Here is a 13473-nt window from a genome sequence, read left to right as displayed (position 1 = left end):
TTGGACAATTCAGCTCCTCCATATGATGGAAGCAAGGTCATCAAACAGGTTGATTGTTGAGCCTTCTTTTGCATGTTAAATTTGACTGTCTCACACAATATCTTTCCAAGAAAGCACAAGACATATTTCAGCATTGAATGCGCTCGACTAATGTTATGGTATTTGACTAAAGGTAGTCTATGGTATGGATTGATAATCTCCAACCTCCTAATTAAATCGGGGGTGGACGTGCTTTCAACAGAGTGGATGCACCCACAAATTGGCTGGCTTAATAAAATCACTTTCACCAAGAGTGAGGGCCACTTGCGGAAAACTCACATTAATGTTGTGGCGGCATCTGGTGGCATTGAGAGTGATCTAGCTACTACGAATGCCGGAGCTCTTACAGAGGCTACAAGGGTACCAGGGAGATGAGATCTCTATTGGAGGACCATCGTGCACTTTTGATCCATGACATGGAGATGTTCGTGCAGAGGATCACTGTGACCATCATTACTCGACTGAAAGCATTTGAGGCATGCTTGACTATGATGGAGGAGGACCAAGATAATCTATCAATGTAGTTTTATTTTACATCGAATATTTGTTTTATCTCGAACATTGTCACATTTGAATACTTTTTGTTTTATTATATATAGCTTGTATATTCATTAAATATTTGTTTTTTTTTCCTTATCATTTAGCGATATCAAAAATCAGTTTCATCGGAATATTTTTTTTTTTTTTGAAAATTGTTATTTACTTAAAAAAAACTAATAATTTATATTTATAATAACATATATTACTTTTCTAGGACGACATATATGATCTATTTTAATTAACCATTGAAAATAATAATCCATAAAGGTAGATTTCTCATCTTTTAGAAATGAAAATTAATAAATTCAAATAATGATTACTTTTAAAAAAAAATTTAATGCCTTTAAATAAATTTCTATAACAATTAATGGTTATTTCAATTTTTCTCATCACAATCTGAACAAATATTTGGACCATTCCAGCAGTTTGTAACTTTGTTCGAACCTAAAATTTAGGTTCGAACTAGATTTCAAACATCCCTGCCAAAACTGATAGAACTTTTGGCCAAAAATATCATTCGAACAATTATCTCAACATTTGAATGGAAAATAACATACCGTCGAATGGTCTAAAACTCAGTTCAAACTAGAAGCTTATGTTCAAACTAGGTGCAACCCTCCCCCGCCACAATTGTATAAAACTATCCACCACAAATATTGTTCGAATCGTTATCGCAACATTCAAATGTAAAATACGTTATCGTTCGGATCGATTACATTACATTTGAGCTATTTTCCCTTTTGGGACGCTATCTTTCATCCCAAAAATAGTAGTTCGAACGAATATTTATCTATTTGAACGGATAAAAAATCGCTTCCATATTTTGGGATGAAATTTAAATTTTGTAGGGACAAAGACAAGCTGGTTTCTCTAGAGGGAGGCTGAAACATATATCAAAATTTGTATATAACTAAAATGAAAAGATTACTTAAAAACATGCACAAGTATATCATAAGTAATTTCAAGTTTGAATGCTGCATAAAAATTAAAAACATTTAATATGCCGACTCATCTCAATATTCTTTTAAGATGTAAAGGTCATTAATGATCACATTTCTTCTCAATATATAATAGGAGATAATTTATAAGAAAGACTTCATTTATTTTGTTTGAAACCTTGTCTCAACATTATTAAAAGCTTAAGAAGTTAATTTTTTTTAATATCAAAACCTAGTCTTAACAAATATTTTTTTTATTTTAAATTTTTAACGTGTCCTGCATATTGTTCAACTTAAGTATTCAAAATAAATGGTAAAGAAGATAACACATGAAAAGTCACATTAATTTTGATATTCAAAGCTAATTTAACTATATATTTCAGATTCTTAAATAGAAAGAGACTCAGATTCTTAAAAGGAATGAGATTTACAGGGCAAGATAGACTCAATCATTTCAAGGAATACACATCTATATAAGGTGGAGATCTCACAAATCTGACAGGCTCTCCACAGAAGCTCCCTACATACTAACTCTATCACACATAACGACTCCAAAGGACCTTCTCTCAAGGGAGGCATAACTTGGCCCTAAGAGATTATAAGATCACCCATTATAGTGGATTTCACGCCCAAACAACCCATTGGCGTATACTTTTATGTCGAACTACGTAAAACCATATGTCTCTCTTTATTTTTATTTTTATTTATTTTTTATTTATGTTATGGATGAACGCAAAGAGCAATGATATGTGAGACCCTGAGAGATTTTTTGGAAACCTTGTCCCAACATTATTAAAAGCTTAAAAAGTTAATTTCGTTAATTTTTTTTACTGCCAAAACTAGTATTAACAATTTTTATAATTTAAAGTTTTTAACGTGTCCTGCATATTGTTCAACTTAAGTATTCAAAATAAATGGTAAAGAAAATAACATATGAAAAGTCATATTAATTATGATATTCAAAACTAATTTAATCGTACGTATGTACAACATAATAAATCAAACTAAAAACATTGCGTTTACATGATGAATCAATGAGCATATATATGACTTATGGAAAATAAAACATGTTTGGGATTGAGTAATACTATGACCCAAACTCTCATCTCATTTTCACGCCAAAAGAACCCATGGGCGTGGACGTAGGTTTTAATGCCGAACTACGTAAAGCCATATGTCACTCTTTATTTATTTTTATTTTTTATTCTCTATTTATATTATGGATAAACGTGAAGAGCACTAAATTAACACTCGAATCATTATCGTGGACCAATAATAATCATTTCCTCCCTTCCGATTTATTATGTGAATTCAAGAATTACTAGCTGGCACCGTCTGTGGGATATTATTATTCTCTACACCAGAACTGGGAGAATGAAGATTTTTTGACATACAAAATCATCCCTGAACAAGCAAATGGAACACCCTTGAGATTTGGTTTCTGGAGATTTTCTCAACTAAAACTCATTGAGGTTCCACGAGAAACGTAGTGGTTGTACCCCACAGGAATATACTTCACTGGAAATCACCCACATGGTGCGGAACACCAACTATGAAGCCCATCTCGAACACCGCTCAGGCATCTCAATTTCTTGTCATCAGAATAAATTGTTCAGTATTGCAAGTACCCCGAACCTTCATCACGCCCTAGCAAAATGGCTCAGGTTATAAATCTCAAACTTGTAATTTATATTACACTTATCAATTTGGTTTTTGGTGAAAAACTATAAGGACGGGCGAACTCCGCCTCATGCCACAATAGTGCGGTTGACCATCCCCTCCTAAAATACCAAAGACGAGTCCAAAGGCTTGTGGTGATGAACACCAAAAACGAGTCTAAAGGCTTGTGGTGACAAAAAGGGTGTGCATGTCAGATGACCCCACTCCTAAACACCAAAGACTGGCGATGATGAAAAGCCTGTGCAAGCCAAAGGATCTCGCGACCTTCAACATTACAAAGGGCGCGTAGCTCAAAAGACCCCACAACCCTCGCACAATGCCTTATCCAAAAAATGCCAAGTGACGACCCTCGCGCCACGACTGCCACCAGCGGGTTACCTTCGGAAACGAGCCTTTGAGCTCCACAACCGCCTCACGAAGGTTTTCTTTGGGAATGAGTCGACGGACTCGACAACCGCCTACTGTAGACTCAAAGAGTTGATGGGCTTCCAAATCACTTAAGCACGGCTTACTGCAAACAAACTATAACATCAACTCCGAAATGAGAACATCAAACGACGATTTACACCAAGAGGCAGAAAATCCACTACTACCAACATTAGCAAAAACGATAAGGAAAATACGCACAAAAAACCAATCATGAAAATATGTACTCTTTGCCAACAATAAACAATCTCTTAAGCAAACATCCACACAAATAAACAAACTCAAAATCGAGCTTCGCGCTCATACCTAATGCAGTTGAGGACATCTCCCGCCAAAGCCAAGCTCTGCGCTCGCACCTAACACGGTCGAGTACATCTCCCGCCAAAGCCGAGCTTTGTGCTAGCACCTAATACGGTCGAGTACATCTCCTGCCAAAGCTAAGCTCCTCGTTAGGTTCGGTTGAGTACATCTACCACCAAAGCAAAGCCCTACGCTCGCACCTAATGTGGGTGGGAGATGTGCTCAACCACGGTTGTGCCGAGCTTGAAGCTTGGCTTTGGTGGGAGATGTACTTGACCGCATTTGGTGCGAGCGTGGGGCTTAGCTTCGGTGGGAAATGTACTAGATCGTACCTAGCAGGGAGCTTGGCTTTGGCAGGAGATGTACTCGACTGTGTTAGGTGTAAGCACGAAGCTCGATTTTGGCAAAATATGTACTCGACCGCATTAGGTGCGAGCACAGAGCTCAACTTCGGCGGGAGATGTCCTCGACTGCATTAGGTATGATTGTGGAGCTCGGTTTTGAGTTTGTTTGTTTTTGTGGATGTTTGCCTAAGAGAGTGTTTATTGTTGAGAAATAGTACATATTTTCATGATTGGTTTTTTGTTTATATTTTCGTTATTGTTTTTGCTATTGTTAGTAGTAGTGGATTTTTTGCATCTTGGTGAAAATTTTCATTTGATGTTCCCATTTCGGGGTTGATGTTATAGTTTGTTTGCTATAAATCGCGCTTAAGTGGTCTGGAAGCCAGTGAACTCCATTAGTCCACATTAGGCTGTTGTCGAGCCTGTCAACTCTTTCCCAAAGAAAATCCACACGAGCCGGTTGTGGAGCTGGGATGCTCGTTCTTGAAGGTAACCTACTGGTGGCAGTTGTGGCGCGAGTGTCGTCACTCGGCATTTGCTAGAGAAGGTGTTGTGCAAGGGTTGTGGGATCTTTTGAGCTACACACCCTTTTCGATGGTGATGGTCGCAAGATCCTTTGGCCTGTGTAGCCTTTTCATCTTCGCGAGCCTTTGGTGTTTAGAAGGGTTGTGGGATCATCTGACATGCACACCCTTTTTGTCACCACAAGCCATTGGACTCGTTTTTGGTGTTCATCTCTACAAGCCTTTGGACTCATCTTTGGTGTTTTATGAGGGGATGGTCAACCGCAGTGTTGTGGCATGAGGTGGAGTTCGCCCATCCTGAGAGGTTTTTACCAAAAACCAAATAGATAAGTGTAATACAAATTACAAGTTTGAGATTTGTAACCTGAGTCATTTCGCTATAGCGTGATGAAGGTCCGAGGTACCCGCAATACTGAATAGGCTATTCTGATGACAAGAAATTGAGATGCCTAGCAGTGTCCGAGATGGACTTCGTAGTCGGTGTTCCTCACCATGTGGGTGATTTGTAGTGAAGTATATTCTTGGGGGGTACAACCACTAGGTTTCTCATGGAACCTCAATGAGTTTCAGTTGAGAAAATCTCCATAAACCAAATCTCAAGGGTGTTCCATTTGCTTGTTCGGGATGATTTTGTATGTCAAAAAATCTTCATTCTCCCACTTCTGATTAGAGAATAATCATATCCCACAGACGGCGCCAACTAGTAATTCTTGAATTCGCACAACAGGCTAGAAGGGAGGAAATAATTATTCCCGACCCACGATAATGATTCGGGTGTTAATTCAGTACTCTTCGCGTTCATCCTTGACATAAATAGAGAATAAAAAATAAAAATAAATAAAGAGAGACATATGGTTTTATGTAGTTCGATATAAAAGCATAGATTGTTTGGGGGTAAAATTCACTATAATGGGTGATCTTACAATCTCTCATGACCACACATATCTCTCAATACAATGGAGAAATTTATGGTTTTAGGAGGTTGAAGGTAATGCCTCTCTTGAGAGAAGGTCTTTTGGAGTCATTATATGTGATAGAGTTTGTATGTAGTGAGCTTCTGTAGACAGCCTGAAAGATTTGTGGGAATCTCCACCTTATATAAATGTATATTTCTTTAGAGTGATTGAGTCCAACTTGCCTTGTGAATCTCATTCCTTTTAGGAATCTGAGTCTCTTTGCTTTTAGGAGTCTAAGTCAACTTGTCCTATCTCTTCTTAGTTTTATCCGTGGAAATAATTATTTCCTCTATTCCGGCCTATTATGTAATTTAAGCAAATCAATATTGAGAAACACGGAATACTATTGGAATATACTGTTGGAATAAAAGTAGGGAAAGAGATAAAGTCAAGAATATAACCTAAGAACAAAGCCATCATGAAAAGATATGACAAGTTGACTCAAACTCTTAAAAGGAAAGAGACTTAGACTTCTGTTTAGATAGTGAGATCACTCCACTACTATTCAATATTTTATCATTACTTTTTCATTATTGTTTCACTACCATTTATCATTACTCAATCCCAAACATGGTTTATTTTTCCATAAATCATATATATGCTCATTGATTCATCTTGTAAACCCTTTTTTTTTTTAGTTTGACTTATTATGTTGTTCATACGGTTAAATTAGTTTTGAATAGCATAATTAATATGAATTTTCACGTGTTATTTTCTTTACCAATTATTTTGAAAACTTAAATTGAACAATATGGACAAGTTAAAAACTTTAAATCATAAAAATTGTTAAGAATAGGTTTTGATATTAAAAAAATCAAAGAAACTTTTTCAGCTTTTCATAACATTGGGACAAGGTTTCGAAACAAAATACGTGAAGTATTTTTTATAAATTATATATTTTGTAGTCTATATTGAGAAGAAATTTGATTATTAATGACCTTTACATGTTAAAAGAATATTGAGATCAATTGGCATATTAAATGTTTTTAATTTTTTATGTTACATTCAAACTTAAAGCTTATTATATACTTATGCATGTTTTTAAGTAATCTTTTAATTTTTGGTATGTACAAATTTTGATATATCTTTCGGCCTCCCTCTAGAGAAATCTTGGCTTTGTCCCTGAAAAACAGATCTCTTTTGCATTGCATATTTCTACCATTATTTCATAAACTCACTAGAGCTGTTGTTTGCTTAAGTAATATATAATATGGAGTCTTTAATTTTGTTTGGTAAAATAACCTGAAAATTAAATATTATAATGTTAACAGACCATTAATGTTTGTTTGTAAATATTTAAAGAGCAATGCTACACAACCTTTCATCCTCCACACACTATATTTTTTAAAATTTTAAAATTTTTTAATATTTTTTTAAAGTTTTTTTTGAGTTTATTATTTTTAAACTAATTTAATTTTTCTATTCATTATTCATATATTAAATATTTGATAAAAGAAAAAGATAATAAAAATTTAAAAAAATGTAATGCGTAGAGATTATATGAATAGTAAGAAGTTGTTTAAATTTTTTATGCAGAAAAATATGTAAGGCGGCGAGAAATTAAAAAAAAAAAATAGAGGAATTAGTTATCACGGAAAGAATCTCAACGACTACTTATTCATGCTAGAGTCCCTGATGATGTTCACGGAAAAACTGGTCGGACCATGGCCCAGCTTATTGAAGATCACATCAAACGTTTCAAAAAAGGGCAGAAAACAAAACCCAGCTTATTGGAAGATCGCATCAAATGTTTCAAAAAAGGGCAGAAAACAAAATTGGTCCGAGCATGGCCCAGCTTATTGAAGATCACATGACTTCCTCATTTATAATTTAGAACGTCATTTCTAATTATATAATTTTATTTGGTATAGTCTATAATACACATGCTTTTAGATTTAGGGATGAGTTGAGATGATTTTAAATAAATTAAATAAAATATTGTTAGAATATTATTTTTTAATATTCTTATTATTTTAAAATTTGAAAAAATTAAATTATTTATTATATTTTGTGTGAGAATTTAAAAAAATTATAATGATGAGATGAGATGAATTTTCAATCCAAATCCAAATTAAAAGATTTATTTTTTCTAACTATATATAAACAACCAAAGACAACAGTCTTATAAACAGTAGCAGCTCATGCCAACCTTCATTAGCCGCCCTTGACTGTTTGACTACACTTGTAAAGAAAAAATCTACATAATTTTTGCACACCACATTTTTTTTAATTATTATTATTATTTTTCTTTTATCTAACATTTAATATATGAATAATGAATAGAATAATTAAATTAGCTTAAAAAGAATAAACTAAAAAAAAACAATTACAAAATATTACAAAGTTTAAAAATTTTTAAAAATGTGGTGTGTGAATATTGAGAAGATTACGTAGCATTGCTCTTATAAAAGGGTCATATGCTTGAAGGGTGAAGCGTATGTTCCACAACATTCCATTTAATCAGAAAAGCAAAGCTTCACTAATCATGCCTTACACAATGTGCCTTGGCATTCTTGATTCAATCAGGAATTGCAAACCCTCTACATTGCTCCCACCTAAAAAACGCGTCTCAGCTTTAACAAGAGGGAAAGGGGGCTATGTGCTCCATCCTTTACAAAGCATGGCCCCTGAAGAAAACTCAAGTACTATTGATTCTACTATTGTCCGACGATCAGCAAATTACCATCCTACCATTTGGAATTATGATTACATCCAATCATTAACAAGTGAATACATGGTAAAGTGTGCAACTTCTATTTTCTTATTATTTTGCTAAATAGTTTTTAGAATTGTTGTTAGATTATCCAAAATCTGGTTTAATTCATAGGGGGAGGCATTCACTCAAAAGATTGATAAGTTGAAGGGAGAAGTAACAATGATGTTTCACAAAGTGGTGGATCCTATAAAGCAACTCGAGCTAATTGACATCTTGCAAAGACTTGGAGTATCTTACCACTTTGAGGATGAAATAAGGAGGATATTGGAGAATAAGCATGATACTCATCATAGTGGTGATGCTTGCAAGAAGAAGAGTTTGTATGCTACAGCTGTTGAATTTAGACTACTGAGACAACACGGATATCATGTACCTCAAGGTAAACAACATAATAGTAATGCTTTGACAAAAATAAATAAATATTGGATTCATAACCCCTCATTTATTTTTAACAATGGGTGTGCTTTGTTGTTTCAGAGACTTTCAAAAGTTTCTTCAATGAAGAGGGGAATTTCAAAGAATGTCTTTGTATCGATATTGAAGGAATGCTGGCTTTGTATGAAGCCTCGTTCCACTTGAGAAATGGCGAAAGCATCTTGGAGGAAGTAAGAGATTTAGCAACCAAACATCTTAAAGAGTATGTGGATCAAGGCAAAGATCAATATCTTTGTATGATGGTTAGTCACGCCCTAGAGCTTCCACTACATTGGAGAGTGATAAGGTTGGAAGCGAGGTGGTTCATTGATGCATATAAGAAAAGAGAAGATATGAACCGTACCTTGCTTAAGCTTGCAGAACTGGATTATAACATGGTACAAGCAGTCCACCAAGAAGATCTAAAAGAAGTGTCAAGGTAAAAAGGCATGTTTATCCTCATTTTGAAATTAAAAAGTGTTTGTGCATCAAATTTTGAGAAGTTTTGAGAATTCTCATCATGTTTACCAAGCATCCCCTTACTTGATATTATATTATATTAGAGGGGTAAGAATCTGCAATATATGCTCAAGTTCTAAAACTAATATTATTTCCTTATCTCCTACAAAAGGTGGTGGAGGAGCACTGGCCTTGGAGATTTGAGCTTTGCACGGGATAGGGTTGTGGAGAATTTCCTATGGGCAACAGGCGCAATAATTCAACCTCAATTCGGATATGAGAGGAGAATGTTAGCAAAGCTCGGTGCATTGTTGACAACAATAGATGATGTTTATGATGTCTATGGCACTTTAGAAGAACTTGAGCTCTTTACAAATGCTATTGAGAAGTTTGTGTTAATGGCAGCACACCTCCAATACTTCAAATATGGCTGCTTATCTTTGATGCAAATACTTATATGTAATTTTTTTCATGTGATCTAGATGGGACATCAATGGAATGGAACAACTTCCTTATTATCTGCAGATTTGTTTCCTTTCTGTCTACAACACAATTAATGAAATGGCTTTTGATACTCTCAAGGAAAAGGGATGCAACATCATTTCGTACATGAAAAAGGGGGTAGGACCTAAACTTTTCACTATTTACCATAGAACTTATTTTTTATTAGAGTAATGATACATATAGTCATGGAGTACACAAGCGCCATGCAGTTGCTTTGAGAAAGAGTGGGGTCTACTAATAAATAATTAATTTTCTTTTCATGTGGGTCCTGTATTGATTAACTTTTTTCAAAGTAATTGCGCAGTGATTGTGCACTCACGACTGCAAGTATCATTTCTCTTTCTTTCTATTATAACTCTTCTAATTCATTGATCCACCATATACGTTTTAGTGGGCAGATATATGTAGATCTTATTTGTTGGAGGCAAATTGGTTTTACAATCGATATACACCAAGCCTTCAAGAATACCTTGAATGTGCGTGGATCACAGTAACAATACCAAATATATTGGTGCATTGTTATTTTTTCGTCACAAATCCCATAATAGAGGAAGCCTTGGATTCATTGGAAGAGTATCCCGATATAATTCGCTTGCCATCATTCATTGTGCGACTTGCAGATGATCTCGGAACATCTACTGTTAGTAAAACTCACTATCCTAATTATTTTATAAAAAATATTTTGGATTAGTACTTCACATGAACATATTATAACATGTTTTTGCTTTATGTGTTTTGTAACCTAGGACGAGTTAAAGAGGGGGGATAATCCAAAGTCAATCCAATGCTACATGAATGACACCGATGCTAGTGAGGAAGAGGCTCGTCAATACATGAGGTTCTTGATTAGTGCAACATGGAAGAAAATTAATGGAGAATGCATTGCAAGTTCTCCATTCTCTAAAACATTTAACGAGATCACAATGAACATTGCAAGGGTGTCCCAATTCATGTACCAGCATGGAGATGGTCATGGCATTGGAGATGGTGAGACTAAGGACTGCGTGCAAGCGTTGTTTATTCATCCCATTCCTATAGCTAAGAATTGATGAATGGTTGGCATATATAATTACGTGCATGATGTTTCAACTTTATTAGTGTGTACTAAATTACATACAAATATCTAGATCTCTTATATGTGGAAGACTAGATCGTGTGTACGTGCATCATGTAACTATATATGATAACGTTAGCATTGCGTCTATGTTTAAGATGTTTAAAAACTTCTCACAAGTTAATTAATTACAATGGGCTAGCTAGAAGCTAGCCGAAGTGGGCAGAATTTTTACAAAATCTTATGCGTGATTAATTAATATTATTTACTTAATTTGAGAAAGAAATGATCCCTGGCCTCCCAATTAGATGCTAGCAAATAAATTATTAAAACAGTTTCTTTTTAAATATGTATGATATAATTACTCTCATGGAGTTTTCTATATATATGAAGAATCATCTTGGAGCTCTCTGATTCTCTTCTCTTCCAGAACTCAACTCCAGTCCAATGGAAGCAAATCCAAAACCCCTCTCTGTTGCCGCTCTCCTTCTTCAAGTCTCTGTCCCATGCTTTAAGTATTAATAACTTTATGTCTCACTTTTCCATTATGTCTAATTAACTCATTATCTTTGTCAGATCCTCTGTTCCTCCTACCATCCATGCATAGTCGGCTTTAATCTTTTATAGGCACTCGATGGGCTTAACACGTAACTCAATTTACAACACACCTATTTTAAAAGTTCTCTCTTTCCCTAAGACAAACTTGTCTTTGTCATGAATAATTCTATAGTGATTATTTACTCTTAAATATTACCGAAATGACAAAAACACCTTAGCATCTATCATAATAATCAAGTGACATCCAAAAACTAACCATTGTTGAAAATGAAAACCTCTTAATCGTGAATTCTTTAACCTTTTATGTCATGCTAATTAAGCACCCGGAGATGAACCCATTAACCTGAAAGAGAATTTAAATACAAAAAGTCCTCCAAAATAAAAATGTCTAAAAACATTTTCCAAGCAAAATAAACTAAACACTAGCAAAACTTCTCTCAACTAGCTCATGACAAATTCACTTATGCTACTGGTCACTTATCTCATATTTCTCTTATAATCCTATCACTCAAAAGGGATGAGTCCACTGTAACAACCCCTCTCTAAGATGGGATGAGCTGCTACATTTCGTCCTGCTCTCTTTTTTTTCTTTTTTTTTTTTAAATAGTAAACACAATTTATCAAAGGGACCTGAATAACAAACCACTCAATAGAGTCCAATTGAGAGAGGTGAGCAATTTTCAAAGAGCGATGGAAAATTCGTTAAAAGTTCACATAGACAACCGGAGAGGCACTTGATGATATAAAAGGACAGACAACAGCCCTGTTATGTCAACAGCCCAGAGAAAAGTTGGTCCGAGCATGGCCCAGCTTATTGGAGATGACTTAACTTCCTCATTTATAATTTAGAACGCCATTTTTAATTGAAAAATTTTATGTAAAGAGTAATGCTAAGTACAGTTGTGAAGTGTGCATGCGTCGTGAAGTCGATTTGAAAAATAGTAAGATCCACTATTAAAAATTTAACTTTTTTTCATGTAGATCTCATATTTATTCACTTTTCAAAGTGATTACGTGTCGCTTGCACACTCACGACTGCAATTATCATTTCTCAATTAATATAATTTTATTTGGTATAGTCTTATAATACACAATATATGTTTTTTTTTTTTTTGAAGAACACAGTACATGCTTTTAAATACTCTAAAAGATTTATATTTTCTAACTATACTTTTTCTTTTGATAAGTAAAACAAGCATTATTAATCCAAGAATGGGGCAACAACTGTCAATTACAAAGTCTACGTAGGCACATTAGAATCTAAGAAATCATGAAGGTTCATGCCATTAAATTCCACAGTAATGGTCCAAGTACAAATAGTCCTAAAAAAGAAAACTTTTAGCTACACCATAGATCTATCTGTCTTCAAATGTCATATCATTACGCTCCTGCCACAACCACCACATAATACAAATAGAGATCATCTTCCAAATCGCTTTGATCTGATGCACACCTTAAATAGAGGTCCAACATGCCAAATATCCACCATGAATTTCGGCATAAACCACGCTAGATCCATCCTTTTAAGCACCTCATTCAAGAGAATCCTGGCTACCTCACAATGTAAAAGTAAATGATTCACCAACTCACCCCCTCTTTTACACATACAACACCAGTCTACAATGATTATCCCCATCTTTCTCAGATTATTTGTAGTGAGAATCTTGTCTAATGACGATGTCCACACAAAGAATGAAGATTTGGGAGGAGCCTTGTGTCGCCAGAGCCTTCTCCAGGGAAATTGTATCTCTGGCACTTGTGTGAGGACCTTATAAAATGAACGGATAGTGAATACCCCTCCCTGCTGGAATCCACCACAAACCATTTTCATGCTAGATATTTGGACGACAAGAATTCAAAAGACTATAAGAATCTGCAAAACTCCCAATTCTCAATCTTGTGCCGTCCGGTTGAAATTGATATTCTAGTAAATACTCCCTCCTGAGATTCCCATAACCTCTGCCACTGTGGCATCTTTGGCACTTGCTATCAGGAAAAGTATAGGAAACAAACCTTGGAGA

The 13473-nt window shown here is 34.9% G+C and overlaps 1 protein-coding gene across 1 annotated transcript; it reads left to right on the top strand.

Annotated features, from left to right (window-relative positions):
• Nucleotides 1–8244: 8244 nt before the first annotated feature.
• LOC108997202 (myrcene synthase, chloroplastic-like) lies at nucleotides 8245–10889 on the top strand. Its single transcript, XM_035684402.1, has 7 exons — nucleotides 8245–8484; nucleotides 8575–8842; nucleotides 8941–9316; nucleotides 9509–9724; nucleotides 9819–9957; nucleotides 10232–10480; nucleotides 10587–10889. Exons 1-7 carry the CDS (start codon nucleotides 8245–8247, stop codon nucleotides 10887–10889), a joined length of 1791 nt encoding a protein of 596 aa, XP_035540295.1.
• The last annotated feature ends 2584 nt before the right edge of the window (nucleotides 10890–13473 follow it).

This window comes from Juglans regia, chromosome 13 (genome assembly GCF_001411555.2).
Source record: "Juglans regia cultivar Chandler chromosome 13, Walnut 2.0, whole genome shotgun sequence".
Lineage (NCBI taxonomy): Eukaryota > Viridiplantae > Streptophyta > Magnoliopsida > Fagales > Juglandaceae > Juglans > Juglans regia.
The sequence above is the reverse complement of the archived record's forward strand: the minus strand, read 5'-3'. Positions and strand labels throughout refer to the sequence as shown.

What these genes read in the sequence shown, in the direction of transcription:
- LOC108997202 (XM_035684402.1), top strand. Translation starts at nt 8,245, where the DNA reads ATGTGCCTTGGCATTCTTGATTCAATCAGGAATTGCAAACCCTCTACA. An exon ending in TTTCGTACATGAAAAAGGGG is followed by an intron (nt 9,958 to 10,231) that starts GTAGGACCTAAA and finishes TATACGTTTTAG; the next exon opens with TGGGCAGATATATGTAGATC. An exon ending in ATGATCTCGGAACATCTACT is followed by an intron (nt 10,481 to 10,586) that starts GTTAGTAAAACT and finishes TTTGTAACCTAG; the next exon opens with GACGAGTTAAAGAGGGGGGA.